The following is a 27,012-nucleotide window of genomic DNA, read 5'->3' as shown; positions in this document are numbered from 1 at the left end:
TTTGTATGCTAATATCAGGAAAGTCTCTCGAACAGAGAACAGGTGTCAACCTTTCAATTATAGTTTTTTTTTTCTTTAAGTTCCACTCGTGGATCTTCATGGCGGCCAAAAAGCCATTCCTTTGACATGACAACAAGGCTAAATGACTATATTATGCATGAAAACATAGGAACTGGGTGGAGAACAATGGCAGCAGGTGTTCTGGACTGATGAGTCAAAATGTGAAATATTTGGGTATGTGCCTATGTTAAGGAGCCGCTGCGGCCCTTGACGCTGCTGAGCAGCCGCGCGACTTCTGCCCTCATATATGCAAATGAGCAGCACAATTTTTTTTTTTTTTTTTTCACATGCGGACTTTCCTCATTGGTGTTAATCTATAGAATGTATAGGGAAAGTCCACTAGCAGACCTGCAAGAGAAATTGACATGCTGCGGGTCTTTAAAGACGCACCGCATGTCAGTTTCCACGGGTGATCCGCAGGTACACAGACGCATAGTGGACATGGGATTTGTAGAAATCTTATCCACTGATCCTGATCGTGGGCACATATCCTTTGGCTGCAACAGAAGGTAGTTTGTTTGCTGATTGCCTGGACACTCATTGAACTGTTCTCCAGGCAAACAGTGAAGCATGGTGGAGGCTCCTTGCAAGTTTTAGGCTGCAATTCAGCAAATGGAGTTGGGGATTTGGTTAGGATTAATAGTGTAATCAATGAGATATACAGGCAGATCCATTATGCAATACCATCAGAGAAGCATCTGATTGGCTCAAAATTTATTCTGCAGCAGGACAACAACCAATAACATATGATCTTACGATTTGTGTTCTTTTTCTCATTTACGAGATTACTACTTTTATTTCAACGTTTTCTCTTGTGCTAATTTTTCTTTTTACATATTATCCATGGATGACTAATACTGAATATCGCGTGTTTACTCTAGTCCTGCTTGAACATTTCATTTTTATACGTCACTCTACATTTTCCATGATCTGACTTTTGAGAAAATGTTTCCTTTCTCTGTTTTCTTTTTCCTCCTCTAAAATTGTAAAAAATAAAATAAAAACCCTGTCCCTTTTGTCAGCAGATTTATGTTTATTATTCAGTAGCAATAACCATTAAACTTTGTTTGCCTAACAGGAATAGATTGGCTTTGAAACAATGTAATTCATGCCAAAAGGAACATACACAGAAAGCTAAAGGGATTAATATCTGCTTGAAATAATGTGATTTAGAGGAGCTGTCACCAGGTCCTGAGTGGCCAGTTTTTGCTCTTACTTTCTCTGCTGCTCCCTTGGCTGTTGTGTGGATATACAGTACAGACCAAAAGTTTGGACACACCTTCTCATTTAAATATTTTTCTGTATTTTCATGACTTTGAAAATTGTACATTCACACTGAAGGCATCAAAACTATGAATTAACACATGTGGAATTATATATTTAACAAAAAAGTGTGAAACAACTGAAAATGTCTTATATTCTAGGTTCTTCAAAGTAGCCACCTTTTGCTTTGATGACTGCTTTGCACACTCTTGGGATTCTCTTGATGAGCTTCAAGAGGTAGTCACTGGAAATGGTTTTCACTTCACAGGTGTGCCCTGTCAGGTTTAATAAGTGGGATTTCTTGCCTTATAAAAGGGGTTGGGACCATCAGTTGTGTTGTGCAGAAGTCTGGTGGATACACAGCTGATAGTCCTACTGAATAGACTGTTAGCTGCTTTTTTTTCTTGCCATAATACAAATTCTAAGTAAAGAAAAACGAGTGGCCATCATTACTTGAAGAAATGAAGGTCAGTCAGTGCGAAAGATTGGGCAAACTTTGAATGTGTCCCCAAGTGCAGTTGCAAAAACCATCAAGTGCTACAAGGAAACTTGCTCACATGAGGACCGCCCCAGGAAAGGAAGACCAAGAGTCACCTCTGCTTCTGAGGATAAGTTTATCCGAGTCACCAGCCTCAGAAATCGCAGGTTAACAGCAGTTCAGATTAGAGACCAGGTCAATGCCACACAGAGTTCTAGCAGCAGACACATCTCTTCAACAACTGTTAAGAGGAGACTTTGTGCAGCAGGCCTTCATGGTAAAATAGCTGCTAGGAAACCACTGCTAAGGACAGGCAACAAGGAGAAGAGACTTGTTTGGGCTAAAGAACACAAGGAATGGACATTAGACCAGTGGAAATCTGTGCTTTGGTCTGATGACTCCAAATTTGAGATCTTTGGTTCCAACCTTTGTGTCTTTGTGGTTCCCACCGTGAAGCATGGAGGAGGAGGTGTGATGGTGTGGGGGTGCTTTGCTCGTGACACTGTTGGGGATTTATTCAAAATTGAAGGCCTACTGAACCAGCATGGCTACCACAGCATCTTGCAGCGGCATGCTATTCCATCTGGTTTGTGTTTATTTGGGCCATCATTTATTTTTCAACAGGACAATGACCCCAAACACACCTCCAGGCTGTGTAAGGGCTATTTGACCAAGAAGGAGAGTGATGGGGTGCTACGCCAGATGACCTGGCCTCCAGTCACCAGACCTGAACCCAATCGAGATGGTTTGGGGTGATCTGGACCGCAGAGTGAAGGCAAAAGGGCCAACAAGTAATAATAATAATCTTTATTTTTATATAGCGCTAACATATTCCACAGCGCTTCACATACACTATCATCGCTGTCCCCACCGGGGCTCACAATCTACATTCCCTATCAGTATGTGTTTGGAGTGTGGGAGGAAACCGGAGACCCCGGAGGAAACACACGCAAACACGGGGAGAACATACAAACTCCTTGCAGATGTTGTCCTTGGTGGGATTTGAACCCAGGACCCCAGCACTGCAAGGCTGCAGTGCTAACCACTGCGCCACCGTGCTTGCTAAGCATCTCTGGGAACTCCTTCAAGATTGTTGGAAGACCATTTCCGGTGACTACCTCATGAAGCTCATCAAGAGAATGGCAAGAGTGTGCAAAGCAGTCATCAAAGCAAAAGGTGGCTACTTTGAAGAACCTAGAATATAAGACATATTTTCAGTTGTTTCACACTTTTTTGTTAAGTATATAATTCCACATGTGTTAATTCATAGTTTTGATGCCTTCAGTGTGAATGTACAATTTTCATAGTCAAGAAATTACAGAAAATCTTTAAATGAGGTGTGTCCAAACTTTTGGTCTGTACTGCATATGTAGAATTTTTATCCGCCATACGGTTTCAGACATATTGAGCTTTTTATATTTAGTGGTAATATTTCTGGTCTTTACAAGGGGGCGGGGCTCACAGGTTCCCTGGGGGCGTGTCTGTAGGCTCCTCTGCATTATCACCATGTGAGGCACGCCCCCTATAGGTAATAACTTGTACCCAAACCTGAAAAGCTGCACTGGTTCATATGAAACTCTGTATAACAACATGTAGAAATGCACAGTTCAGGGTTTGTAACCTTTTAGGCTTGTAAGTCTTCTGGTGGCTTCAGTCTGGTGTGTGATTATATTAAAATACATTCTGGAAGAACTGCCTTTAGGATGGGCCATCAATGGGTGGTGGGGGGTCTAACCTCCCAGAATCCGGACGAGCAGTACGGTTTACAGGGGTACAACGGCTTTCCCCTAGAATTAGGAGAGCTTGGTACTGAAGCTTTATACCTCCAATTAAACAAAATCCTGAAATGTAGCCTTTCACTCCAATCATTGAACCTCGCAATAGGCCGAAACTTCCTGTTCTGTAGAGACCACTTATCACACACAGGATTATGATGGTGTTATCTATATATAAATAGCACAGGATGGTGCAATAGGTGATGTCACTGCATTCTTCCCCCTCCTGCGCAGTGACCTCTGCTCAGATCAAAGCATGCATACATAGACGTCATTGAGTTATTTATTTATTCTTATTTTTGGTCAGTGTCCGCATTAGTTGACATACACTTTAGATGTCTGTTGGCTTATCTCAGGGACATCAATTCAATCCTCAGTCTGAAATCTAACATGCATGATCGAGATCTCTCCCGACCATCAGTTGACCGGTTCCCCGATACACTGCCGAACCCGTCTAGATCAGCGGAATCAGCTGACACTTGTCTGTGTATGGGGGCCTTAGAGGGGTTGTCCAGTCCTAATCTGTCAGTCTGCAGTTGCTGTGTGTGACTGCAGACTTATGAATCCCCCCAGAGCATGCACTGTGCACTGCGGGGATTCGCCGGTTTCTGACCCGGAAGCGGAGGGTATGTATGCGTTATACATACTCCCAGGCAGTGTGCGTGGCCTTGCTTCCATACACTTGTATGGAGTGAGACTACGCCCTCTAGGCCGCCACACCCACTGGCTTGCCGCTTGACTAGATAGTGCGCGGCCTCGCTCAATAGAAGTGTATGGCGCGAGGCTGCGCCCACTAGATGGGCCCTGACTAGGAGTATGTAGAACGCATACATTATCCTTTAAAGGCCTAAAGTCATCTTTTGGGGGGGATCTGTTATGTAATAAGTAGAAATGTTATCAATTTCTCCTATATTCATGTACATTTCTGCCTGTCAGTAGTCGCCATTCATTTTAAGGTCTTAGAACAAATGTATTTTCTTTGTAAATTTGTGCCTTTGTTTTAGTCCTTGAAATCGGCCTGTTATGTCTTGAATTTGGTTTTCCGATTAGTAATGCTGAGTGCAATTAAATTGCATTACCACTGACATCCAATTTCCATGGTTGGAATCTTCTTTTCCACTAATCACGGTCATTAAACGCTTCTGGTTTTATCTTCTCGCGTTTCAAATGCAATGGTTTCTGTATCTTGTGGCAAAAATATTTTCAATATGAATTGTTGATATTTTCCAGGCAATTGTCACATGTAACTAGAGTCCCTTTCCTCTCTCCATCATAGATGCTGCAGGATTGTCCCAAGGCACGAAGAGAAGTGGAGCTGCACTGGAGGGCGTCTCAGTGTTCGCACATTGTAAAAATTATTGACGTGTACGAGAACCTCTACCAGTCTCGAAAATGTCTACTTATTATAATGGAGTGGTGAGTGTGGCTTGGTTATTTATTTATTTTTTTTATTCTACATTATTTTTTTTTCTTGGCGCAACATATTGCACACAAATGTATGCAACAGAGAAAAATAGGTGAGGGGGCGATCTTCTGTCTTTACCCGCACATAAGAGCGTGCATTAGAGGCAAAGGCCCAGAGCGGAAAAGCTGTGTATAGCCCTAGGAGCAGGGGCGGCAGCCAAATAATATACTTAGAGGGGGAATTTGACTCTTAGTATCTTTTAGTTCTAACCATTGTTTTTCAACTGATATGTGGGCAGCTATCTCTTCTAAACGACAGCTGGATGTCACGGTACTGTTACAAGATTTCTCGAAGAAAGGGGCTCCTTCCCGATCTCTCGCTCTAGGGGGCGCCCTTGTCTATCCCTGACCCCCGGATTTCCCTGGAAGGTGGAGACGCTAAGGTCACGTGCCTTACCGTGCTCCTGACTTGCCCTCATCTGTTCCTTCCCCCACCCAGGAAGGTGTGAAGCTGAAGTGTATAGGATAACACCACGCACAAGGATAAATGAAAACTGCAGTCATACAAAATACACTCGCCAAACAGAGTGGAACACAGAGGAGGGTAAGGTAGGTGAAACCAAATAGAGGGTGAGGATGAACACGCAAACAAACTCCACTCAGAATTCTCCAGAACAACTCTTCAAATGCCAACTCCAAACACCAAACTATTCCTCCAACTCCAAACCAGGCAACATGAGCTATCACTGGCAATTCCCAAATGCCAGTGGCAAGCATATATACCAGAGGGGAGTGTCCAACACAGAACAGCTGAGGCAATCCATGATGGAGAGCTCCAGGAGATTAACTGAACTGATTAACCCTGTCAATGCCAGAGAAAAGAAAACCTGCACTGTTTAGTACGATGGTGAAGCAGTTCTATCCAGTGCAGGAGTTCGGGTAATCAGATGCTGCGATCTTCTGGCCCCTCTGTCACGGTATCCCCGTGACACCGGAGTTCCATAACTAAGGGTCCGTTTACACAAATTGGCCAACCAATCTTTGATTGGCGTCGTTTAACAATTGCTTTTCAGAAACAACCCTAATGATCTGTAAGAAATCGTTCTTTGCATATATATGTAGTATATCTTGACTTCAGCAAAGCATTTGACAAAGTATCTCACACCATCCTTATTGAAAAAATGACCAAGTATGCAATGGACCAGGCAACTGTTAGGTGGATTCATAACTGGCTTAGTGATCGGACTCAAAGGGTGGTTGTAAATGGCTTCACATCCAGCTGGATGAATGTCTCAAGTGGGGTACCACAGGGCTCCGTCCTGGGACCTGTATTGTTCAACATCTTTATCAATGATTTAGATGAAGGAATTGAGGGTAAACTGATTAAATTTGCTGATGACACAAAGCTAGGAGGGATAGCTAATACTAGAGAAGAGAGAGAGAGGATTCAAAAAGACCTAAATAAACTGGAGCAGTGGGCAGCAACCAACAGAATGGTTTTTAACAGGGAAAAATGCAAAGTACTACATCTGGGCAATAAAAATGAAAAAAGCATATACAGAAAGGGAGGAATAGAGCTAAGCAACAGTACATGTGAAAAAGACTTAGGTATACTAATAGATCATAGACTGAACATGAGTCAACAGTGTGATGCAGCAGCAAAAAAGGCAAATACAATTCTGGGATGTATTAACAGAAGCATACAGTCTAGATCACGTGAAGTCATTATCGGTCTTTACTCCTCTTTGGTCAGACCTCATCTGGAATACTGTGTACAGTTTTGGGCACCACATTTTAAAAAAGACATAGACAAACTGGAGCAAGTTCAGAGAAGAGCGACCAGAATGGTGACTGGTCTGCAAACCCTGTCCTATGAGGAACGGTTGCAGGATTTGGGAATGTTTAGCTTGCAAAAAAGAAGACTGAGAGGAGACGTAATAGCTGTCTACAAATATGTCAAGGGCTGTCACATTGTAGAAGGATCATCTTTATTCTCATTTGCACAAGGAAAGACTAGAAGCAATGGGATGAAACTAAATGGGAGGAGACACAGATTAGATATTAGAAAAAACTTTTTGACAGTAAGGGTGATTAATGAGTGGAACAGGCTGCCACGAGAGGTGGTGAGTTCCCCTTCAATGGACGTCTTCAAACAGAGGCTGGACAGACATCTGTCTGAGATGATCTAGTGAATCCTGCTTTGAGCAGGGGGTTGGACCAGATGACACAGGAGGTCCCTTCCAACTCTACCATTCTATGATTCTATCATATAGGCTGCCATTGTTCTCGGTTTACAAGTCCTGTTTACACAAAATAATGTGCTGCCGAGCATTTCTACACATTTCACAATCTTTCAGTGTAAATGCACCTTAACATATACCAAAGAGGAATTGGGGACATCCCTGTCTTCCTCCATTAGAAATTGGGATGGGGTTTGAGACTACCATAATCCCTTAGCATTTCTAAATAGAAATGGCAAAGTTATGAAGGTTTCTCTTCGAAGGGTATTAGAGGGCTGGCCATCTTGCTCAGTCAAAACTTAGTTTGGCATTTAATAAAAAGAAAATGAATTAGTTTTTTTTTCTCAACTGAGAATATAGTATTATATCTATCCTCCATAGCAAAGCCAGCCTGATCCATGTGCATGTGCTCTGTAAGGTAAAGCTGTTATCTGTAGGTTAGCATGTTAACTTTGGGATCACGCTGTTTTATAAATGACAGGTCAGCTTAGATGGCAAAACCTTAAAAAAAAAATAAATCGAGTGAACACTGTTTTTTAGATCATGCACCCAGCAAAATAGTATCCATAAAAACTACATTACTGAGCTAAGAAACGGCAATTACTGCTGATGAGCTTCTATATCCGTAATGTAACAATCTGTCTTCACTGAATACAGATTTTACCTCGGAATTAAGAATTCTGAAAATTAATGATCAGTCCAAGAGAAAGAAGCAGATTTCTCTGTTAAAATGAATTACAAAGTTGCTTATTTTCAAGTGCTATTGATTTATGAAATACAAATTTAGATGGTTACTCTTAAAATGTAATAAGTCGTTGAGGAAAGCTGTTAATGCTATGGTGTGTTGGAGCACGGTTTTTGGAGCCAGCTGAGGAGCATACTTGATGGTATTTGCAATGCATAGGAATGCATCATACCTTCAGGCTGACATTGCGACATCTATAATCATTAGAGAAAGGGGCCGGTTGCCCAGATTTCACACTGGGTGCACTGACTTTTAAACATTCCAGTGTCTTCGGATACTTAAATATGAATCTAACTACACAATTCAAGTTAGAACATAGAAGGCTTTTTTTTTTTTTTTCCTTTTTAACCTCTTTTGACCCAGGATCTTTATGGCTTTAATAACTAGAGCCAAATTTCACCTTTTTGGAATATGGTATTCTCAAATTGTCTGCATTTCTTTTCAAATGAATATGCGTCCATACATCAGTGGCCCCTGGACCGGGCAGCAAATGCCTCAGGGACCCGAGGGCCGCACGGTGGAGCCTTGAGGGGGGGCGGCCGCATGCCGCCCACTGGCTGCGTGTTTAAGACTCCTGCTCTACAGCATGGGAGAAGCACAAGGGGACTGAACTTTGTCAGATCTGGCAAGCTTTAGATTCTGCAAGGGCTACACTGATGCATACTGTCATGGCCGAGAGTGTTGGCATCCTTGAAATTTTTCTGGAAAATGAAGTATTTCTCCCAGAAGATGATAGTAATTCCACATGTTCTGTTATACACCTGTTTATATCCTTTGTGTGTATTGTACCAACACAAAAAAAAAAAAAAAAAAGCAAATTGGACATAATTTCTCACAAAACCGCAGAAATCGGCCGGACAAAATTGTTGGGACCCCCAACTTAATATTTGGTTGCACACAATTTAGAATAAATAACTGCAATCAATCGCTTCCTATAACCATCAACAAGCTTCTTCCACCTCTCAACTGGAATTTTGGACCACTCTTCTTTTGCAAACTGCTCCAGGTCTCATATTTTTAGCAATTTTAAGATCTCTCCACCGGTGTTCAATGGATTCAGATCTGGACTCATTGCTGGCCACTTCAGAACTCTGTTTCCATCCATTTTTGGGTGCTTCTTGAAGTATGTTTGGGGTCATTGTCCTGCTGGAAGACCCATCACCTTTGAGCTTTCTGACACTGGGCTCTACACTGTGACCCAAAATACTTTGGTAATCTTCAGATTTCTTGATGCCTTGCACACAGTCAATGTACCCAGTGCCAGAGGCAGCAAAACAACCCCAAACATCTTTGAACTGCCTCCATATTTACCTGTAGGTACTGTATTCTTTTCTTTCTAGGCCTCATTCGGTTTTCGGTAAACAGTAGAATGATGTGCTTTGTCAAACAGCTCTATCTTGGTCTCATCTGTCTACAGCATGCATTCCCAGAAAGATTTTTGCTTGTTCACGTACATTTTGTCGAACTTCAGTCTAGCTTTTTTGTCTGTTAGCAGTGAGGTCCTCTTGGGTCTCCTGCCATAGCGTTTTATTTTATTCAAACGTGGACGGATAGTTCTCACTGACACTGATGCACTCTGAATCTGCAGGACAGCTTGAATTTCTTTAGAACTTGATTGGAGCTGCTTATCCACCATCCAAACTATCCTGCATTGCAACCTTTCATCAATTTTTCTCTGACATCCAGGTCCTTGGAGATTCGCTACAGTACTGCGATGGGTTGTAAACATCTTGATTATGTTGCACACTGGGGACAAAGGAACATCCAGATCTCTGGAAATGTACTTGTAACCTTGAGATTGTTGATAATTGTTCAACAATTTTGGTTCTTAAGTCCTCATATAGTTCTCTTCTTTCTGTTCTCCATGCTTAGTGTGGCACACAAACACACAATGGAAACATTGAGTCAACTTCACCCCTTTTTATCTATCTGGTTTCAGGTAGGATTTTCATATTGCCCACACCTGTTACTTGCCACAGGTGAGTTTGAACGAACATCACATGCTTGCAACAAATTTGTTTACCCACAATTTTGGAAAGGTGCCAACAACTATGTTTTGAGGTTTTGTGTGAAATGTCCAATTTGCCTTTTTTTTTCTCTGTTCCAATACACACAAAGGAAATAAACGTACGTGTGTGTATAAGAAAACATGCAATAATTTTCTGGGAGAAATACTTCATTTTCCGGAACAATTTCAAGGGTTCCAACAATTTCGGCTATGTCTGTATGTATCTTCGTTGACATGGATATGGTGATGTCACCATGTGGCTGCAATTGTGGCGTAATTGTCTGCAGCATAGACCGCCATTAGATCTACAGTGGCTGGGTGTAACAAATGCAAATTTTATACATAGCAAGCCAAAGGATTAAGTGTTTCTAGAGGTGAAAAATCACTTCTAAAGACTTTTCGCAAATATATAAATATATTTGGAAAGAAAAGCTTTTGTCTCTATTGGTATACATAGGAATGTGTGGTGTATTCTGGATGGGGTTTAATTAAGTAATAATTTCATTTGTGGCCGGTATAGATTATCTTTTGCCTTTAACATCAAATATCTGTCTTTTTAGTTTGGATGGCGGAGAGCTCTTTAGTCGAATCCAAGATCGAGGTGACCAAGCTTTCACTGAGAAAGGTATGTGCGCCTTCCTCCAGATAGAAGATCCTTTCTGCGATTCTTAATCTTTCTGTACAGTCTGTAACGTCGTGTAGTCTGAGATCGGCTGAATACGCTATAGTAGTGCTTGGCCTTCAGCGTATGGCACAGAAGGCAGCTGTCTACCAGCTATGAGGCCCTTTTATATGGTCAGTCCGATGTACATTCCCTTGGTCTGTGTAGACCTGTCCGCCCAGCGCTCATTCATGATTTGATCAAGTATTTTATGCCGACCTTATAATTGCCGGTTGCACATTTTCCCGTGTCCTCATGTGAATGAATTATCGTTTCATCTCATGCAGTGCCCATGATTGCTCCTTGTGAATGGAGCTGATCACGAGCTAGTTTTATTTAAAGAGGTTTTCCCACGAACGAAAGTTGATTTTAAAAATTCTGCGTCTGACAGTGTGCGGAACATGGTCTGATTATACCTCATCTCCGGGGCAGGGGAGGAAGGAAAAGAGTATACAGACATTACAGCAGGGGATCACAGAGGATTCATTTTGTGAGGTAAAATATTTCACTGCCTGTTTTTAATTAATATTTACCTCACAAAATGAATCCTCTGTGATCCCCTGCTGTTCTGTCTGTATACTCTTTTGCTTCCTCCTCTGCCCAGGAGATGTGGTATGTTCCGTACACAGACAATTTTTAAAATGAACTTTTGTTCATGGGGAAACCCCCTTAAAGGGCTTGTCCAGTACTTTTAAAAATATGCCAATGTGTTTTAATGATAAATAGAAGCTTCTTTCTAATTACCTCCTGGTGCTTTTTCTGCCACTGAGGGGCGCTATTGGTGGCTGCTCACAGGCAGCACGTGACCCCCGGCTGCACCCGGCATCCGCCACGTCACACCCGGCATCCGCCGCGTCTCATCCACTGCATCACACCCGGCATCAGCCGCGCGCTCTCCCTGTCCCCCTTCATTGGGAAAGCGCGCAGTGGATGCCGGGTGTGACTCAGGGGAATAACCCCACCCACAACCCAGCAGCCACCGCGGGGACCCCAGCGCTGAGTCACGCCTCACTTGTCATGACGTCAGCGTGGGGTCACGTGCTGCCTGTGAGTGGCCACTGATAGCGCCACTCACAGGCAGTATCAGCAGCGCAAGGTAATTAGAAAGAAGCTTCTATTTATCATTAAAACACATTATCCAGTACTTTTAAAAATATGCCAACCCTTTTAAGTATTATTGGCAGATTTTCTGCCAAAATCAGGAAGTGTTGTTTGCTAGTCTGTATGGCTATAAAATAGACCCCACCAAAAGAAATAGTCCAAAGTTGCGAACTGTAGATCCAGTTTTCCTCAATATTCCCAATGACTGAGTTGGGGGGGGGACACAGATCTTACAGTTGAGAGGGCCCCCTTAGCTTTTTTACAGGCTTTGTCCAACTATTAATATTTTTATTTCTTTTTTTTCCTAGCCATTTATTGATTTAAAAATAATAAACAGGCTTCCTCTCATTGTAGCACCCCGGAGGATGTAGTGCAGGCCGCCCCGGAGGTCGGCTCCGTTCAGGAGTCCCAGCACTGCTGCTGCCCAGGTCTGGCTCTCTGTCATCAGACATATAATGATTAGCTCTTGTTGCCACATGACCGCTGCAGCAATTTTGTGACCTCCGAATGGGGCTGACATAGTTTCTGGATCCAGTTCAGACCTATGGACTGGCCTGCACCCAATCCAAGGTGTCTGGAAGATCTGCAGTGTTTTCCCCCTCTCCACCCTTCCTTGGGCTACCCATTCACTCTCACGGTGTGCAGGCTCCTAATTGTTTATGTACATTTGCAGCAGAATGTGACACACGGTCTAGTTGTAACGACCAGCGTTATGTCAGTCGCACATTTGTAGCCAATGTTTCTAACCCTTAGCTCTATATTGCAGAGGCTTCAGACATCATGAAAAGCATTGGTGAGGCCATCCAGTATTTACACTCTATCAATATCGCCCACAGGGATGTTAAGGTATGTAGCACAGGTTGGCTTCCGTTCCTTTCACTGTAGTGGTTAGGATCGGTAATGTGTGCTATTGGAGTATTGCTATAGTTTTCATTGCTGTGGGAACTTTTGGATGCAGTCAATGATACATTATATGTCAAGATCCTCTTACACACTGATCTCATGTATGTGCATGGTAATACAACTGTTGTGCTGTACCTGGTAACACTACAATCATGAGTACTGCTGTAAACTGAGCCATCCCCACCCTGATATCTTGATTTATTACAGATTCACAGGACACCTTCTTTGACTTTAAAGGGGACCATGTAGATTTTGGTATTTTGAGTTTGTGTATGGGAGCCCCAGACAATTGTTTTTTGGGGGCGATAAAGGGAATCTGGCAGCAGGTTTTTGCTATGTAATCTGAGGACGGCATGAAGTAACAGCTGAGACTGAATTAAGTGATGTCATTTATTAGGCTGTGTGCTGTTGTTTACTTATAATGACTGTTTTATCACTGCCCTTATCACAGTGCACTCATGGTCAGACCACGCCCCTTCCTCTAATAAGCAGCTCACTGTCAATAGACCATATACACAGAAAGCTGAGATGTGGGCGGGGTTAGCTTTCTGAGCTCTATTATACATCTAAAAACTGTCACAACTGCTGCACCCAGTAAACTAAGTGATACATCGCTGGATTCAGTGTCTCCCTTCTTACATCATGCTGTTCTGATGAGGTAGTGAAAATCTGGTGACCGATTCCCTTTATGGATCCAGCAGTTCAGATTGCCAGTTCTTTTGTTCTCCCTGAGAAACGCAAGTCTGGCATTGACTCTCTCATATAGAACATGATGGCCAAGATTGATGGTTCAGCCCACATCTGTCAGACGACAACCATAGTGTGTGTTTGATTTTAAACTCAATGTATTCTCTGCTCTAGCTTTGCCCTCGACCTAATCTGGGCTCTCTAGCTTGCCCTCGACCTAATCTGGGCTCTCTAGCTTGCCCTCGCTCTAATCTGGGCTCTCTAGCTTGCCCTCGCTCTAATCTGGGCTCTCTAGCTTGCCCTCGCTCTAATCTGGGCTCTCTAGCTTGCCCTCGCTCTAATCTGGGCTCTCTAGCTTGCCCTCGCTCTAATCTGGGCTCTCTAGCTTGCCCTCGCTCTAATCTGGGCTCTCTAGCTTGCCCTCGCTCTAATCTGGGCTCTCTAGCTTGCCCTCGCTCTAATCTGGGCGCTCTAGCTTGCCCTCGACCTAATCTGGGCGCTCTAGCTTGCCCTCGACCTAATCTGGGCGCTCTAGCTTGCCCTCGACCTAATCTGGGCGCTCTAGCTTGCCCTCGACCTAATCTGGGCGCTCTAGCTTGCCCTCGACCTAATCTGGGCGCTCTAGCTTGCCCTCGACCTAATCTGGGCGCTCTAGCTTGCCCTCGACCTAATCTGGGCGCTCTAGCTTGCCCTCGACCTAATCTGGGCGCTCTAGCTTGCCCTCGACCTAATCTGGGCGCTCTAGCTTGCCCTCGACCTAATCTGGGCGCTCTAGCTTGCCCTCGACCTAATCTGGGCGCTCTAGCTTGCCCTCGACCTAATCTGGGCGCTCTAGCTTGCCCTCGACCTAATCTGGGCGCTCTAGCTTGCCCTCGACCTAATCTGGGCGCTCTAGCTTGCCCTCGACCTAATCTGGGCGCTCTAGCTTGCCCTCGACCTAATCTGGGCGCTCTAGCTTGCCCTCGACCTAATCTGGGCGCTCTAGCTTGCCCTCGACCTAATCTGGGCGCTCTAGCTTGCCCTCGACCTAATCTGGGCGCTCTAGCTTGCCCTCGACCTAATCTGGGCGCTCTAGCTTGCCCTCGACCTAATCTGGGCGCTCTAGCTTGCCCTCGACCTAATCTGGGCGCTCTAGCTTGCCCTCGACCTAATCTGGGCGCTCTAGCTTGCCCTCGACCTAATCTGGGCGCTCTAGCTTGCCCTCGACCTAATCTGGGCGCTCTAGCTTGCCCTCGACCTAATCTGGGCGCTCTAGCTTGCCCTCGACCTAATCTGGGCGCTCTAGCTTGCCCTCGACCTAATCTGGGCGCTCTAGCTTGCCCTCGACCTAATCTGGGCGCTCTAGCTTGCCCTCGACCTAATCTGGGCGCTCTAGCTTGCCCTCGACCTAATCTGGGCGCTCTAGCTTGCCCTCGACCTAATCTGGGCGCTCTAGCTTGCCCTCGACCTAATCTGGGCGCTCTAGCTTGCCCTCGACCTAATCTGGGCTCTCTAGCTTGCCCTCGACCTAATCTGGGCTCTCTAGCTTGCCCTCGCTCTAATCTGGGCTCTCTAGCTTGCCCTCGCTCTAATCTGGGCTCTCTAGCTTGCCCTCGCTCTAATCTGGGCTCTCTAGGTTGCCCTCGCTCTAATCTGGGCTCTCTAGCTTGCCCTCGCTCTAATCTGGGCTCTCTAGCTTGCCCTCGACCTAATCTGGGCTCTCTAGCTTGCCCTCGACCTAATCTGGGCTAGATGCGCAGTATTAAATATTTACTTTTAAAATAGTCTAAATTGCCTTTTGGTGTAATGTGGAATCCCAGCTCTGCGCTCACCGCATGCCTCTATACTTAGTCACTTTAGTATAATGTAGTTAATTAAGTTGGATGTCCAAATTAATACAGACTAAAAGTACAAATTTCCAACTGCCTTTACTGCACACTTCATGGCGATTATGATATTTTGTTATGCCATTGGCAGGATTGTGATCACTATTCCGCATACTCTGCCACATGTAGAACATTAGTTTAATTTAAAAAAATGCATTCTCATAAAACTGGCTGATTTTTCCACTATGATTTAATAAAATCTGATTTGACAATGGTGTAAGTAACTGCCATAATTTACCGTTTAAGTCCATCCTTATTGCAAGCTGTGGTGGGTTTTTGGTACAAAGTTTGTTACATGCAGAAAATGTGACATAATCTGCATAGAGTGGATTGTAAAGTGTAGCCTGCTCCAATCTGCAGTGGAAAAAGCTGCGTTGTTGGCATATGAAGTATTTGACATGTCGACTCCACAACAGATCTGTCACATCTAAACATATCTTTTAGATTCATTTTGGACCAGTACTCCAGCTGACATACTGTTATCCCTTTTTTCTTTTAATAGTTTGAGCAGTCATCCTGTGCTGACAGTCCCTTTAAGATATCGCCTAAGACATCTCCTCTTGGTTCTTCATGGCGGGGCCAATCATATACACCTTCCCACCTGCTTGTTTTCCCTCTGTCTCCATCATCCCCTCTTCTTTGGTTGACCGTTTCATAGAGCCAGAGAAGGGAGGAGATAGATGGAAACCAAGCAGGTGGGAATATGTATATAAATGATCGGCTTCGCCGTGAAGCATCGAGCACTTGCACTTGATTTGAACAGTCATTCTATGCTGGAGGTCCAACCGCTGGGACACCCATCGATCCTGAGACCAGGGCTTTGAAGAGCACTGTGAATAGAATGAAAGTTGAGCATACTCTCCTCTGCTCCATTCATTTGCCTATGGCCTGCTGGAGATGGCGCAGTACAGCACTGGGCTATCTCCAGCAGTCTCTTTAGACAAAGGTGCGGAGATGTGAATGCTCGACTTCAGTTTTTTCTTTTAGATGGGCATTTCAGAGCCCATCTAAAGGATTGGTCTGATCCCAGTGAATGAACCCCCCGGGAGAAGTAAGTTATTCCCTAACCTAAAGATGGGGAATCGCTTTCATATTTATATATACAGTATGGAAAATATGTGTACCGGTTTTGCATTGAAGTTATGTATATATTGTTGATCCACTTGGTTCTTTGGAAGTTATGAGATTATTACTCATGTGACTTTGTGTAACATTGTTGCATTGTTGTCTCTTACATAGTATGGGGATTATCATAAGGAGTTTGGTCTTGTGCTGCTGTTATATTGCCTTGTACCCTGCTGGTAAAAACCTTCATTGTCTGTCTCTTCCAATGCAGCCAGAAAATCTCCTCTACACAACAAAAAGACCAAACTATGTGCTGAAGCTCACGGATTTCGGCTTTGCTAAAGAAACAACAACTCACAACTCTCTAGCAACACCCTGTTACACGCCATATTATGTGGGTGAGTATGTGTTGCCAGTGTGTTGGATGGGGTTATTGTATATTGGGAATCCTACCTGGTGGTGGTATCCCAGAAATGATTCATTATGAAGCTCCCTTATGTCCCGGTAGTTTTATGTAGAAAAGGTTCAAAGTGTTTCCTTACATACAATGTTTTTTTTTTTTTTCTTTCATTCTAACATTACTTTTGTTAATCTATGTTCTCTTTAAGCACCTGAGGTCCTGGGCCCAGAGAAGTACGACAAGTCATGTGATATGTGGTCACTTGGTGTCATCATGTATATTTTGTAAGTATACCCTTTTTTTTTCCCTACCTCTTGATATTGTATGATTCTATAGCTGCTGACCTGTCAGCTGTAATGCTGTTTTTGAAGACTGAAGAAAGAGCAGTTGACTTTTTAAAGAGAATCTGTCAACAAATTTGTTATGTAAGCCAAGAGCAGCATTATTTAGGGACGGAGATACTGATTCCAGTGATGTGCCACCTGCTGGGCTGCTTTGTCATTTTCATACAATCCACTACTTTCTCTGCTGCAGATCTAGCAGTTCTGTGAATGCGGAGTCCTGTAAGTCCCACCCACACCACTGATTGGCAGCTTTCTGTGTACACTGCATAGGCAGAAAGCTGCTAATCAGTGCTGGGGGCGGGGTTATACAAAGCAGTTAATGCCTTGGACATCTAATAAGTAACACATCACTGGAAGCAGGATCTCGGCCCCTACTTCATGCTGCTTGCTCTCAGATTACATATTAAAAGCCAGCTGACATATTCCCTTTAACCCCTTTCCGACATGGTCTGTAATAGTACCCACCACGTCGGAAAGGCCGATTCAGTGGGGGCTCCGACTCTGAGCCTACACTGAACCGGGCACATGTCAGCTGATTTATACAGCTGACATGTGCCCGCAACAGCCACGGGTGGAATCACGATCCAAAAAAAATTCCAAATGCCAGAATTATGTTTTTTTTGGTCGCCGCAACGTTGCCGTAAAATGCAATAACGGACGATCAAAACATCAGATTTATCCCAAAAAATTGTATCAATAAAAACGTCAGCTCGGCACGCAAAAAAATAAGCTCTCACCCGGCCCCAGATCAGGGAAAATGGCGCCTCCTTTTTTATTTTATTCTTTTTTTTATTAGCAAATTTTGGATTTTTTTTTTCCACCATTTTAAATAAAAAAGAACCTATACATGTTTGGTGTCTACGAACTCGTAATTACCTGGAGAATAATAATGGCAGGTCAATTATAGCATTCAGTGAACTTGGTAAACAAAAACAAACAAAAAAAAACTGCGGAATTGCATTTTTTTGCAATTTCACTGCACTGTATATCTGTCATGTGCCCCCTAACAGCTGCGGGTGAATTCGGGATTCACCCGCAGCTGTAAACTAGTTTAAATGCATCTCTCAATCTCTGACGGCGTTATTTAACTCACGCTTACCGGAAGCGCGTCATTAATCCCGCACATTGACGACCCCATCACGTGATCGCGGGTCACCGATGGATTGGCATGACAACCCGGGGTCTGCCGGAGACCCATGTGGTTGTCATTGACAGATTGCCCAGCGGTCGGCGCTCATAGCAAGTGAGCATTTCTGTTACACAGGCGATCAGGCAATATCAGCTTCTCGTCTCCCATGGAGACTATTGAAGCATGCAAAAAGGAAAAAAAAAAAGTTTTTAAAAATATTAAAATCTAAATGTTTAAATCACCTCCCTTTCGCCCCATTCAAAATGAAACAATAAAAAATCAAATATACACATCTTCTAGCACAGGATCCACCATTCACAATAGTCACCAATGCCTCTCCCTGCACAATCACCTCTGCACAGGCTCATTTGAAACGTCAATACGGAAGACAGGGTCAGGTCCAATCTCAGTGGCTGTGTACATGTATTATTTCCTGAACCAAAAGCGAGTTTAGTAAAAAAAAAAAAAAAAAAAAAAGCCCCAGTGCTCAGTATGACAATTACAAGATTTCTATTATTTTTAGTGCTTATTCTCACACTCTTGTTTTTCACAGATTGTGTGGATATCCTCCATTTTATTCAAACCATGGTCTAGCTATATCTCCGGGAATGAAGAAGAGAATCCGGATGGGACAGTACGAGTTCCCTAATCCTGAGTGGTCTGAAGTGTCGCCGGACGGTAAGAGGAAGTGGTTTGTGCTTGCCTTAAAGAGAACCTGATGCTGGTTTCAGAGTCGGGAGGGAATTTTTCCTCAGGTGAAGATTGTCTAAATCATTTGGGGTTTTTGCCCTCCTCTGGATCAACTTTAGCAATTACAGAACTAACAGGTCGAACTTGATGGACGCAAGTCTTTATTCGGCTTTACAAACTATGTTACTATGTTACGTGCTGCCCAATCCTGGAGCACATAGACAGAGACCTGTCAGTCCTTGGCAGCGGGCGGGGAGAAGCCACCGGGGTCCCGCCTGTCCTACTAGTCTCCAGTGCAATCTCCGTCCACGGCAGCTATTAAAGTATGTTTTTCTCTGAAATGCTGTGAAACATACTTGGCTGAGTTCATACAGCCAGTGCCTGATGCATGCTGCCCATGGATTTTGCAGCATGTATGAGCTTCTCTTTAAATATTTAACCTTTCAGTATCCATCAAGAATTGCTAAAAGGAATCTTTTACAAAGTTTTTTTTGTACCTTATCAGAGAGCAGCATGACGTAGGGACAGAGACCCTGATTTCAGTGATGTTACAACTTCTGCACACAGTAAACTAAGTATTAAAATCAGTTTTCTTTGCTTGAGATTTAGCAGTCCTTTTTAGTGCTGAGATTTATCTCCCTGTTGCCATCACAGAGTGACAGCTTTCTGTGTATACAGTACATTGATGGCTGTCAATCAATGGCAGGGGTACGGTTACACAGGAGGAGGACTAGGAGACACGAGACACCTAGTCCTGTAGTGATTATTCTCCTCCTGCTGATAAAACGCTGATTGTATTGAAACAGCACCACAGCCCAGTAAGTGAACATAACTGGAATCAGGGTCTCTGCCTCTAAATCATACTGCTCTCAGGTTACATAGCAAAAACTTGCTGATAGATTCCCTTTAACACTATTATTGGATACTGTAGACTAAAGTGACCGCAGCGAGATCAACATCTGTTGTTCAGAAATACGACAGATAAATGGGACGATTGAATTTTCTACTTTTTTCTTGACTATGGGAAAACTATAAATATGGAAACTTGTCATTTCAGTGAAACAGCTGATCCGAAACTTGTTGAAGACTGATCCCACTCAGAGGATGACCATTACAGAATTCATGAATCACCCTTGGATAATGGTATGTGCAGGTCGCAGTCTGCTTCAAGTAGTATTGCAAAACTTTGACATACAAGGCATGCTGCGGGTTTGTAATCTAGCATATCCTAAAATCTTCACCATTTGTTGGAAATACCAATTCGCTAACATCGGAACTGAATTTTGCACCCATTCCAAAATGTTGCAACACTGTTACATGCCCTCAAGTCAGCACTAGCATAAAAAGTCTGTTATGGCTGGTACTGGCCTGCAGGTGTCGCCACCACTGAAGTCTTGCATTGTAGCAGTTTGTGTCAGTGATCTAAATGGGTGTAAAATCTTTGACTCCTTTCTATTACCGCTACCTAAATTCTTCAATGTATGAATTTACACTGACAAGCTGACTGTCTGCAGCTGCCAATAAAGGATGCTTACTAAATCTTTTTATTTTTTTATACATGATTACATGAAGCCAATGGGCAGAGGGGGCCTTCATTAAGTTCTCAGTCACTATTGACCATGACATTTAAAGGGAACCTGTCATGTTGAATGGTATCTGATCTGCAGTCAGGATGCTTTAGAGCGGGAGGAGATGATCACATTAATAAACATTTTATGGGAAATGTTTCAGGAAAACTTATATTTTGTTCATTAAAATCCCTTGTGTTTCTAGGCATAGGAGACCAGTGGGCGGTTCGGTTCTGTAATGGACACTCTTCCCTGTATGACTGCATGCAAAGATGGCTGCATGTATAAGAGTCTAGTGGGATTGTAATTGACAAACACTAGGGAATTCAATTAATAAAATACCGTTTTTTAAGTTAAACTGAATCTTTTCTGACCACCCATGTATAATTCTGCTCAGCTTCTCCTTCTATATACAATGTAGTCCATAGATTGGACTGCAGGTGCATAATGATAGGTTCCCTTTAAGGCTCCTCTGATCCCCACCCAGGCTGTTGCTAACCGTTTTGGGCACTTATCAGTCATCTTGTGCATTTTTCCAGCACCCTCAATGGAGTTAATAAAATCCGTATATGGTGGTAGTTAGCGGATTAAGTGTTTTGGTTGTGTGTTCTGATTTTTTTTTTTTTTTTGCTTTCCTGTCTAATTTTATTTACCTTGTATTTTTCATTTCCCCAGCAATCCATGCAGATACCACCAACTCCTCTCCACACTAGCCGTGTCTTAAAGGAAGAGAAGGATTTGTGGGAAGATGTGAAGGTGTGAACATGTTTTTGGGGTGAAGGCATGGGGTGTATTTACCTATTTAAAGGTGTTGTCTAATGAAAAAAATTACATTTTAATTAATAGATCTTGGAATAAATAAGTTCCACAATTGGATGTTAAAATAAAATGTTCCTGTACTGATATTTTATATCAGTGCCCCTGCTGTGTACTGTGTAATGGTTGTGTGAGACCATGCAGAGCTGCTCCACTTTATGGTCGTGCCATGCCACAGCTTCTGGCCAGGGAAGGAAGCATATGTGAATATTCTGACCACACAGCAGAGGCTCACAGTTGCTTCTTTCTGTGAGGTAACACATTTCATTGTCTGTTTTTATCACCGGAGCAAGTGTTTATGCCAAGAGTTCAGCCCTCTGAGCTCATCTTAAATGAAATGTGACGTAGCTACTATGCCACTTACTTGCTTTAGGATGAGCTCACAGGACTGATGAAGCAGCGGAAACACTCACTCCTTTGGTAAAACAGCAAGGGAAATGTACCTCACTGAAGAAAGCATTTGTGAGCCCCTGCTATGTGGTCAGTATACTATCTTAAGCTCCCCCACCCCTTAAGGCCCCGTCACACTTAGCGACGCTGCAACGATCCCGACAACAATACGACCTGTCAGGGATCGTTGCTGCGTCGCTATGTGGTCGCTGGTGAGCTGTCAAACAGGCAGGCTCACCAACGATCAGGGGAGCAGCGACATCGTGGAAAGAATCTTTCCACGATGTCCTGCTCCTGGTTACGAGCTGAAGCAAGAGCAGGCTGGTAACCATGATAAACAGCGGGTTACTAGGAGCACACGGCGCTTCTAGTAACCCATTGTTTATCATGGTTACCACTCTGCTACAGTGAGCGGGAGGTTACCGCTCACTTTAGCAGGCTCATAACCATGATAAACAACGGGTTACTAGGTGCGTGTGTGCCCCTAGTAACCCGATGTTTACCATAGTTACCAGCCTGATCGCTGCTCCCGCTGGTCACACACAGCGATGTGTGCTGACCAGCGGGAGAGCAACGACCAAAAAATGGTCCAGGACACTTTGCAGCGATCAGCGACCTCAGAGCAGGGGCCTGATCGCTGCAAAGTGTCACACATAGCGACATCGCTGGTGAGGTCGCTGTTGCGTCACCAAAACCGTGACACAGCAGCGATCTCGCTATGTGAGACGGGGGCTTTAGCCAGGAGCTCTGGTATGTGCCGACCATGAAAGGAGCAGCTCTGCATGGTCGAACACGGCAAACAAGACCCTACACATCAGGGGCACATTTATAAGATTATCTCAGCACAGGAACATTTTTTTCTAACACATCCAATTGTGGAACTTAATTTTATCACAAGATCTGTTAATTTAAAGGTATTTTACTTAGAGAGTGTCCCATAAGTAATCTCTGGATAAAAATCTGATCCTTTGATTTATTTCTACTGATCATTTGCCAAACAGAAATTTACATTAGTTAGTGTAACACATTCACCAATTTTTCATTGCAGGAAGAGATGACTAGTGCCTTGGCCACAATGAGGGTCGATTATGAACAGATTAAGATAAAGAAAATTGAAGATGCCTCCAACCCACTTCTCCAGAAGAGGCGGAAGAAGATCACCCCTCATGTTGCCACTCATTGAGCTAACGCCTTGTCTCACTCTGCTCTAGAACTGTTGGTGCCACTTACACCAGCTCAGTGTTAGCTGTAAATGTGGTTTATAAGTGCCACTGTAATAATAGGGGAGAGGGCAGTAAGTCTACTGGGTTGACGCCCGGCATGGGAAACCACACGGTTTTCCGCCTTGCTACTCCATTTTTAGTCTGGAAGTTTTATTTTTGTTTTAACTTTTTTTTTCTTTTTTCTTTTCTGTTTTTAGAGAATATTCACAGTATATTTTATATATATAAATATAAGTATTTTTAAATGACAAAAGTGTTAGGCGACTGTTTTGGAGACGAGGAGTCTTTTTTTGGCCTTAACAATAAAAAATAATCCGTACTTTGTGCCTCCTATTAAGAGGTGACATTCATGATTTCCTTTTTTTTTCTTTTTGGGGCAGTGGTACTGGGAATGTGCAGCTCTGCGGAGTGTTTCTTCGGAGTACTGTCGCTTAGTAAAGGTGTCGGACAGAGCTGCTTAGGCCACTGTGTGTATTTAGCATCATTTTTTACAATTTGCCAGGTAGATTGCATCTTGTTCCATACCTTGCTCTGACTTGTGATAAAGGACTATATATTTTTTTTTTTTTCTCTATCACTTGGCTTTGCCATGAAATCTCACCCCATCGTGTGTTTAAGTGTGTAAATATATTGGAGCAAATTTTAATTTTCGAAACAATCACTGTATGTCATTTTTCGATACCAAATGTTTATTACTTATCGGCTCCATGTCAATGTTTAATTTAGTTATGTGTTCAGTGCCTGCATCTTCATCACATTGCCTTAAATGCAACAATATGCAGACCTTAACTTGTTTTCACTGGACAACCCCTTTATCACCTATCCATATTGACCGGTGGGTGTCCAACTACTGGGATCATCACTGATGGGCAGAATGGGGCACTTTAATCCCCATAAAATCCGAGCTCAGCAGCCCAATAGGGAATGAATGGAGCTGCAGTCGGCCATGAACAGTGCCGCTCCGTTCTAACCAGGAAAAGTGCCCCTTTCTGCCGATCGGTGCAGGTTCCAGCGGACTGATCAATGTTATCACCTGTCCTTTAGCTAGGTGATGACTTATATTCACAAGGAAGCCCCTGTCGCATAAAAAGGGTCTTTTTTTTTTTTTTGTTGTTTTGTTTTTTTCGGTGTATGGCCTGCACAGATTCATCCATCCAATCATGGTCTTACAGCTACAACTTGCCATGATAATTATGATGGTGAGAAAGTGGCTTTGCCTGATACATATTTTAAAGACATTGCTTTTTTCTTTTTTTTTCTTCAACGTTAAGGGTGGAAATGTCCAAATCTATTTTGACTCCTTTATTTTTCCGTGCCAGCCTAGACATTGGTGCCACTTATCGCCAATCAAGTTGGTGGCATTAGTGCAGTCAGTCCCCCATTTAACTTCTAATCATATGAATGAAGATGCTGCACATTGGAAATGGACTGATAGTTTTCGGAAGACATTTTTTTTTTTTCCATTGTTGGTTCTGCATGAAAATGCCATCATTACGTGTTGACAATGCACATTGTTACAAACGCCACAACGGTAGCAAAATATGCTGTGGTTTGCAAAAATGATAGTCTGTAATCCACCTGCACCATTCACATCTGATGGACTGATATATCGCACTGTGTGTCTGGAGTAAATGAAGGGGTTATGGGTTGGCTGTGTTACGTTTTTGTAATTCCATCTTTGCTCTCGTGTTTTCTGCAAAATGTAATTTCTCTGCTCTGTGTGAGCTCCAGATTTTCACTGTTCTCTTGAAAGCAATATCTTTTTTTGAAATTGTTGTAAAATTATAATTTTGTATGATCAAGTTGTTTTACTAAACAATTTTAATATTTGGAAATCCTGAGTGTTCGGTGCTTTGTTTCCATGTGCGTAGATTTTAATATGTGGAAGTTTTTTTTTTTTTTTTTTTTTGTTTCTCCAGTAAAATACAATACTTCGTAATAGGAAACACGAACACATACTGCGGTATTAGATTGTCAGCCTCCAGATTGCCATCTAAATACCCGATATCACACAGTGTCTTAGAATATTGGTTTATCAAATGGGCGGAAGCTGTATATTCTCCCTGTGTTTGCATGGTTTCCACTAAACTAATTGCGGATGCTGCTGTCAGTTTGATTTGAACGAAAGTTTGAAGGGGAATCTGTCACCTAGTGTTTTTAACCCCATCTGAGAGGAGCATAATGTTGGGACAGAGACCCTGATTCCAGTGATGTATCACTTACTGAGTTGCTTGCTGCAGTTTTGATAAAATCACAGTTCTATCTGCTGTTGATCTACCAATTCTCTGAATGCTGAGCTCTGTATAACCACGCCCACACCACTGATGGGCTGCTGCCTATGCACAGTGTACACAAAGCAGCCAATCAGTGTTGTAAGTGTGCTTGTAGTACATGGCAGCAGGGTTACTAGTTTCCTAGTGATAATAGCTGCTGATAAAATGGGACCTGTTGAAGCGTTGGGATAACAAGGAACGGCCATAGTCCACTACACTACCCAGTTTCTCTGCAACCATTTTTATGTCTTCTATGTGACATAATAAAGGATCAATCTTACGGGATGGTGAGTGGCGCTTTTTATCTTTCAATTCTGGTCATGCACGTGTGATGTGAACATTGTGATGCTTCCCAATTCAACGCTTTTTACATGCCTCTTTGTTTTGGTGATTGGTAGCAGTCCCTTACTCATGGAAACTTCTGACATGTATGCTTTGACATGTCAACATTTAGACCTTTAAAAAAAACAACCTTATTTATTATTTAACCTTTTCCTTGACATGTGTCATGCATATATGTAGGGTGCTGATGGATTGGGCAAGCCCTGGAGCTAAACTAGCACCTGCCTCTAATGTTGGGGTTTATACTGCTGTGGTATGTACCCCTTAGATGACACTGTCAATCCTGGCGGCATTTAAATGGTTGGATCCTCGGGTATAAGTCCTTTTTGGCAGTGAACGCTTACTGCCAATGGTGTTTGCACGGCATCCTGAGGCCTACTGAAGGACCCCTATCTGCATTGTTGATACTGTCCCACCATCAGGACATCGTATGTGGAGAGACTTGACTCCTCGCTGGCCGGGATAGGTTGTAAGGGAAATGTGCAGCATCCATGTATTGTGCATGGCACTAATTAATTACAATACTTGCTGGAGTTCCGGTATTTGCCTTGCCAACTGTACTACTCAGCTCAGAAGATTTTTGGTAAACTACAACTCTTAGCATCTGGTTTGTAACGATCATTGCATTTTCTAAAAATCTATACCGATAATTGACAAAATGTACGAGGGATGTTCAATAATTTATCTACTTGAATATGAAAACCATTTTCTCAGAAAATTTTGTACTTGCTACTTTTCAGTGTAATCCCCATTGACTTAAACACCCTTTTTCCACTTCGCCTCAAGTGATCAGATGCCCTCAGGATAGAAGGAGACTTCTTGCTGCTGCAAGAACCCTGTTACTTCCTCTGACTGCATTATCATCAGGAAATTGTTGTGAAATGGAAAGTAATCACTAGGAGGTAGGTTTGGACTTTAGGGTGGCTGGTTAAGCTCCATGAAGCTGCATTCCCTCATAGCAGACATTGTGAGCTAGCACATTGTCCCGAAGCAGAAACACACCTACCGATCACTTCCCATGGTGCTTCTCTTTGGTTGCCTCATGTAATGCCTTCATTGTTGAAGCATAGGTGTCTCCAGTAATTGTCTTGTGTGGAATGAATTCTCGTAATAAAACACCTTTTGACTCCCATAAAACTGTTGCCATGATCTTTCTAGCTGACTGCTGGACCCGAAATTTCTTTGGAGTTTGTGACCTTGTGCTTCCATTGCATGGACTTTTGTTAGGTCCACTACCATGATCAGCACCGTAATAATTTGATTGTAGAAGTCTCCTGGATTTTCTCTAAGCATGTCTAAATTCTATTGGCTAAATTGCTAGTGACCATGTTCTTTGCTCAGGCGTCAACATTCGTGGCACCCACAGGGAACTGACCTTTGACATAATCAAAACAACATGAATGATATGGGAAACTGCCAACTGAAATGCCTATTTCATGAGCGATGTCCTAACAGTCGGCACTCCGTTCACAAAGTGGTGCACGTGGGGAATCACTATGAGCCATAAAAAAAACGAACAAGCCCTGTGTACTTGCTTGTATATTATTACTTCTTTAATGTCAATCCACACAAAATGAGACTT

The 27,012-nt window shown here is 43.1% G+C and overlaps 1 protein-coding gene across 1 annotated transcript in view; it reads left to right on the top strand.

Moving 5' to 3' along the window:
* The window catches only part of MAPKAPK2 (MAPK activated protein kinase 2), a 57,619-nt gene extending 31,052 nt beyond the window's left edge, over positions 1–26,567 (top strand). Inside the window, exons 2-10 of the mRNA XM_073666936.1 lie at positions 4,853–4,992; positions 10,534–10,598; positions 12,502–12,581; positions 16,527–16,653; positions 16,864–16,939; positions 18,682–18,806; positions 19,876–19,961; positions 21,062–21,142; positions 22,641–26,567. Coding sequence (XP_073523037.1) covers positions 4,853–4,992; positions 10,534–10,598; positions 12,502–12,581; positions 16,527–16,653; positions 16,864–16,939; positions 18,682–18,806; positions 19,876–19,961; positions 21,062–21,142; positions 22,641–22,775 — 915 coding nt within the window. The 3' untranslated portion in view covers positions 22,776–26,567. The remainder of the gene's footprint in view (positions 1–4,852; positions 4,993–10,533; positions 10,599–12,501; positions 12,582–16,526; positions 16,654–16,863; positions 16,940–18,681; positions 18,807–19,875; positions 19,962–21,061; positions 21,143–22,640) is intronic.
* Positions 26,568–27,012: the final 445 nt, after the last annotated feature.

Source organism: Phyllobates terribilis, unplaced genomic scaffold, assembly GCF_046119375.1.
Source record: "Phyllobates terribilis strain yellow unplaced genomic scaffold, ASM4611937v1 Scaffold_2__4_contigs__length_985480577, whole genome shotgun sequence".
NCBI classification, from domain to species: domain Eukaryota; kingdom Metazoa; phylum Chordata; class Amphibia; order Anura; family Dendrobatidae; genus Phyllobates; species Phyllobates terribilis.
This window is presented reverse-complemented; position numbering and strand designations above follow the sequence as displayed.